At 35.0% G+C, this 5,875-nt stretch overlaps 1 protein-coding gene across 1 annotated transcript; it reads left to right on the plus strand.

The window, feature by feature from the left end:
• The first annotated feature begins 811 nt into the window (after positions 1 to 811).
• Positions 812 to 1,396, plus strand: LOC131658507 (uncharacterized). The gene has a single exon (XM_058927793.1). The coding sequence runs from the start codon at positions 812 to 814 to the stop codon at positions 1,394 to 1,396; it is 585 nt and encodes a 194-aa protein (XP_058783776.1).
• Positions 1,397 to 5,875: the final 4,479 nt, after the last annotated feature.

Here is a 5,875-nt window from a genome sequence, read left to right on the forward strand (position 1 = left end):
CATTACTTTATCGATATCACATAACATGTAGCGTGAGAAGTAAGGTTAAATCCGCGGTCGGGATGAAACAAGTAGAGACCGAAGGTGGAAAATTGGTGAAGCCCGGTGTGATTGTTGAACAAATAATGGATGCATGGACTCGTATTGCAAATTTTTCAACAAAAGAATTATACGCCGATTCCGTCTTTCAATTTCGGAAAGTGTGTGAAAAGTATCCGGATTTGTTGAAATATGTTGAAAGCACCATACTTGATAGGTGAAGGAGAAGTTTGTGTGCGCGTGGATTGATAATGTCTGACACATTGGGAATACAACCACAATTAGAGTTGAATCGGCACATGCTAGTTTGAAAATTTGGTTGGCTAATAGCAAGGGTGACTTTTGTCGAGATTAGGACAGCGTAAATCTCATGACCAAAAACCAACATAATGAGATACAAACCACATTTGGTCAGACCATTACGGTGTTGGAACATCGATTTAGGGACAACATTCTTTATTCTCAATTGATCGGCAATGCGTCTTAGGCCGGGTTAAACTATATTTTTCACGAGGCCAAACAAGGTGAAACGGTAGGTTCTGATAGTGTAAAGTGTGGTTACAATATTACTAGAATGTATGGTCTCCCGTGTGTAAGTGTTATTGCTAAAAAAGCGAGACTAGACGAGCCAATAAGGATGGACGAAGTTATCCCTCATTGGAAAAGACTTAGTTTTGATGATGATGGTTGCGTTGAAGGAGAAAAATAGAATATCTCTATTACTTCCGAATTAGAAGCAATACCAGAGAGGTTTTCGAAGGCCGGTGACAACATGAAACTCCACATCAAAGAACAATTGCGGAAGAGTGGATATCCCGAAACAACGGACACGAAACCGCCGTCTCAACCGGTTAAGACAAAGGGTGCTCCAAAGAAATTGAAGCCTACACCGAATGACAACTCGACTACACGGTCTCCTTCTTATTGTGAGCATGTCGATAAACTTTTTCCCGACTCACAGACTCCTAAATCTCAAAAAAGTTCAAATAAAGGAGCTCGCATAAGAAAGCCGCCTCCGACACATATTCCACTAAAAATTCCAATCATCGAAGAGGTGCCTATTCCATCGAAAATTCCATTCATCGAAGAGATGCCGGTTTTTATGCACCCTTACATTGAGCGGATTGTAGATGTTGCAGAGGACGGTAATTACGGTTACCGAGCCGTCTCAGTGTTGCTTGGTAATGGAGAGGGTATCCATACGGTTGTCCATCATCAAATCATCCAAGCGTTGAAGATGCATAAAGAAGCGTACACGCGGTTATATGGAGAGGAAGCTATATTTGAAGAGGTTAACGAAGCTTTTGTGCCTTGGATGGGCCCTTACGAACCGATGTCAAAGTGGATGAACTTCTAAAAAATGTGACATCTTATTGCATGCGCCTATGATATGGTGTGTATTGACTTGACGCGTTATGGTTTTTCAGAAACCTTTTTCCCACTTCGCACTGCACCGCCTACAAATTCAAATGCACGCATCATGTATATTAAATGACTTTCAAAAGCGAATCACTTTGTGCAAGTTTACTTGAAACCGGGATACCCCATACCACCTACGTCACCAGAATGGGCGCTTCATCATAGCGAAGATGTTGAGACGTGGCCGAATATTTTTTTTGATAGGATGCACGAACTTGAAAGATTGAATAACATCGAGAAGGAACCGAATAAGGAAAAGTCAAAATTGGAACGACCAATAGATTTAGGTGGCGACAGATCTTATGTGTTTATGTGTTTTTCCTTCTGCTGCTACTGCTATATTATTTTGGTCTGTTAAAAAAATAACAGGGAAACTTCCATAGATGTATCTACAAAAGGCTCTAATTTTGAAAATTATGGGTTTTTTCCATAGGTACATCTACGGAAGCAAAATATCTAAGTTCCTTCCGTGGATATACCTACGAAACGTTCTGTGACAGAGAATGTGTGGTTCATATTCACCATGGTTTTCTATAATGTTAGGGTTTCTAGTGTGTTGTATTACATACAAACATACATTTTTCTCTATATATTTATGTTCATGGCATCCCCTAGGTCATCATCATGGATGCGGTCATCATCCAAGCAAGCTGCTCCTGAATAGATTATTTTCCAAAGGGATGGGCATGTTGTTTTCTCTCGTCTCAAACCCCCGATGCAGATGAAAGTTTGGCTCATCCATTCCTTGGACCAACTAAAAATGTCTCTGATGTCTTGGTTAGCAGGGGAGTACAAACCTGGCGAAGTCATCAGAAGGATTCAGAGGCTTAGAACAAAGACCTCACTTGAGAACGGAAAAACGGAACATTGGTGGGATGAAGTGAAAAACAACATTAATGTCATTCAAATGATGCTTGAATCAAATGAAATTGTTTTGACTGTTGTAATTTCTTAGATGTAATATTTATTTTTCTGTTGGAATTATCGATGTAATGCCGATTTTAATCAATGACTGTTGCTTTTCTCGTTACAAATGTCGATCTTAATATTTACTAGTCAGTAAGGAAAGGAAAATTAGTAAAAGTGATAGAGTGGTATTTTAGAGATTTTTAGAGTTTAACAAGGGCAAGATGGTAAAAGAACAATTTAAAATCAAGTCAAAGGACTTGTCTACATATCATTACAACCTTGTCATTCTTCTCATTTTGTTTTCAAAAGATAGTAAAAGAAAGAAGAGAAGAAGAAAAGAGGAAAAATACTTATGGAGGACAGAAGAAGAAGAATTTCACCTTATTTCATCTTAATTTCATCGTCATCTTCTATTCTAAAAGGTGGATTCTTAGTTGGTTTTAGATTTGAGGAGAATTTCATGAAAATTGGGAATTAGGATTTTGTGAATCTTTGTTATGCGTGATTTCTTATTGTGTTGTTGTTAATCCATGAAGTTATGTGGTGTTTATCTTGTATTAATGTTGTGTGAATAATATGATGAAACTAAGTTATTGTTGTTGTTTATTCTTGTTGTCATGACATGTTGAATACAAGAGTTTTGTTGTTATGGTTAGAGATTAATGAGGTTAAGAAGTGATGAAATTCATGGTATGAAATTCCTGAGTTTGTTACGATATGATTACACATGGCATAGAGTGGTTAAAGGTAGAAGAAGATGGTTTAAAAATGGATTCATACAAGTCTTGAAAGCAAATACTCGCTTAGCCACAGATGGACCGCCTAGCGATACTGGTGATTAGGGATTCTAACTTGCTTCGCTTGGATCTCGCTATGGATAAGTGAGACTACTAATACATTGATATCTTGTATTCACCATAAAATGAGTTTCGTAACTCGAAATGAGACGCGATTGGATACATTGGAAAGCTTGTTTAAAGATGTATCTCATAATGATGTTTGATGATACTTATTTTCATGTTTTCTCTTTGTGAATGTATTTTACTTTCCTTTACTCACGTGGTCCATTTTCCATAATGATCTCCATTTTCATCATTATCATCATCATCATTCATAATTATTCATAATCATTAATATATCATTTTCTAGCCAAAGTATAATAAGATTGTGTTTGCTTGTTGCTTGTTTCACAAGGAAGGTGACAGATTAATGGTCTCAGGTAAATTAGGGTTTTGTGGCTCACAAGGTCGCTCAAGATTTCTCATAAGCTCAAGTGATTTCCCTTATCAATATCCAAGCCCAAGTGTGGTTCAAATCAAGATCAAAAACTTTCAAATTCATCAGACCCACAATTAGGGTTTTTGACCTAATTCTCTTGAAAGTTAACTTTTGGTCAAAGCAAAGTCTTGTGGCTCAAAACCTTATTCATGGATATCTAATGCATCATTATGATCAAATCACAACATTCATTTGGCTAGAGGCTCTTGTTTCAATTGATACTTGAAAGAATGCAATTCATTTGGAAAAAGTTAAGTATTCAAGATCACCTTTGACTTTTGAGAAATTTGGTAAATCATGGACTTTTGAAGATCAAAATCATGAATATGAGATTATTGATGTAATTTGATCAAGAAAAATCAAGAAAATCAATCAAGGAATCAAAAGTCAAAGATTAGGGTTTTGACTTTTTCATGAAGAAATCACATGTTTTATGCTGAACTTTAAACGCTCGTAACTTCTTCATCAAGCAACCATTTTTTGTGCTCCAGAGCTTAAATTGAAGAGGAATTCATGATCTATAACTTTTTTCCATGTGAAGATATTTCCAAAAATGAAAGGATTTCAAGTTATGAAGCCATGAAGTTGCTGACTTTTTCCAACCTTAGAAAATTTTCACAAATTCAACTTTGTCCCTTAAAAGTAAGAAACTTTGAGGCCTATTTCCATCCAAATCCCTTGAGAATTTGAGAAAACTCGAAACACCAAAGTTGTAGAAGATGTTTATGACTTTCCAAAAAGTACAAGAACTCCTCCATAGCATGTGTGAGCTGTGAGTTTCAAATTAAAGAAGAAGGCACCATGGAAGTTATTTACAAGACCATTTCATGTTCAAAGTTATGTCCAAAACCAACCCATACCTCTACAAAACTCTTTTGCAGCCTACATTCTCTCTAAATCTCTCCATAATCTGAGAATTACACAAACTCTTCATGCATTACAGAAGTGTTAGAGGCATTGTCCATTGCATTATACCATTTTGCCTTGATTTTTTGTACACTCTCTATTTATCTTGTATATTTTGTGAATATATTTTAAAATCCCATAAAATATTATTATTTGATCACCTTTTGTTTAAATCAAAATAGTACTTTTTAAATGTCTTTTAAAGGCTTTTTATCAAAGATTTTCAAAAAATTTGCTTCACCAAATTGTTTAATTAAACTTGTGAGAACCAATTAGGATTAAAATGAGTTTCTTTTAAGGATGATAGCATGATCCCCTTAGTTGTTCACTTAGGGATTATTTAACTTTGAAAAAAGATTAGGTTAGTGTATATACTAAACCCTAATTTCAAGATCCTTTGATCTTTTGATCTTAATGCAAAAACCATGTTAATATAACTTGATTTCCATGATCACTCCTTGTTTATCCACTTTCATATATATATATATATGCTTGTTGATTCATATCTTTTTACCATATGCTTTTGGTTATGTTTCCATCTTTCTATATCATTGTTGAACTAACCCCACATGCAAAAGATATTTATCCATCCATCATACATCATAATCATACATACATGAAATGATCTTGAGGTATGTCATTCCTTTTAATCGTAACATCTTTTATACTAGAGTTTATACATTGATATATCTTTGTACTCACCCTTTAATTGTATCCATGATACACATGGTATATCTCACACACCCCTTAAGATATTCACCATGAATCATTGCTTGAGATGTTTAATTCCTCATTGTTGCTAAAACTCCAAAGAAATGGAATGGTATTGACTAAAGTTGTGAAGGTACTCTCTCCCTTTTCCTTCTCTTTTACTTTGTGCCTAGAATTATTAAAGCTTAGCACTTTCTCCTTGTTTTAAAAGTGGTTTTGTATTGTTAAAGCTCTCAACCTTGGTTTTGTATTGTTAAAGTTAAACCACCACTCTTTTAAACTACTATTTGCCTTGTATTGTTAAAGATTGACACCTTTTAAAAAAACATGTTAAGTATTGTTAAAGCTTAACATTTTAAAAACCTGTTGAGTATTGTTAAAGCTCAACACCCAAAAATATTTTTTCACTTGGCACTTTATTTTCCATTTTAATAGGAACTACATGTGAATACAAGATTACACTCAAAGATGTTTTTGATTCATGGCAAACTCAAATAAGCATTCAAACAACAAGGCGGAAGCAGAAAACTCAAAGAAAAGCAAGCATTGATCACTCATGATAGTACAGGATGATCTATTATGCTTATAGGTTGACTCAACACAAGCAAAACAA

The sequence above is a fragment of the Vicia villosa genome, linkage group LG3 (genome assembly GCF_029867415.1).
Source record: "Vicia villosa cultivar HV-30 ecotype Madison, WI linkage group LG3, Vvil1.0, whole genome shotgun sequence".
NCBI lineage: Eukaryota > Viridiplantae > Streptophyta > Magnoliopsida > Fabales > Fabaceae > Vicia > Vicia villosa.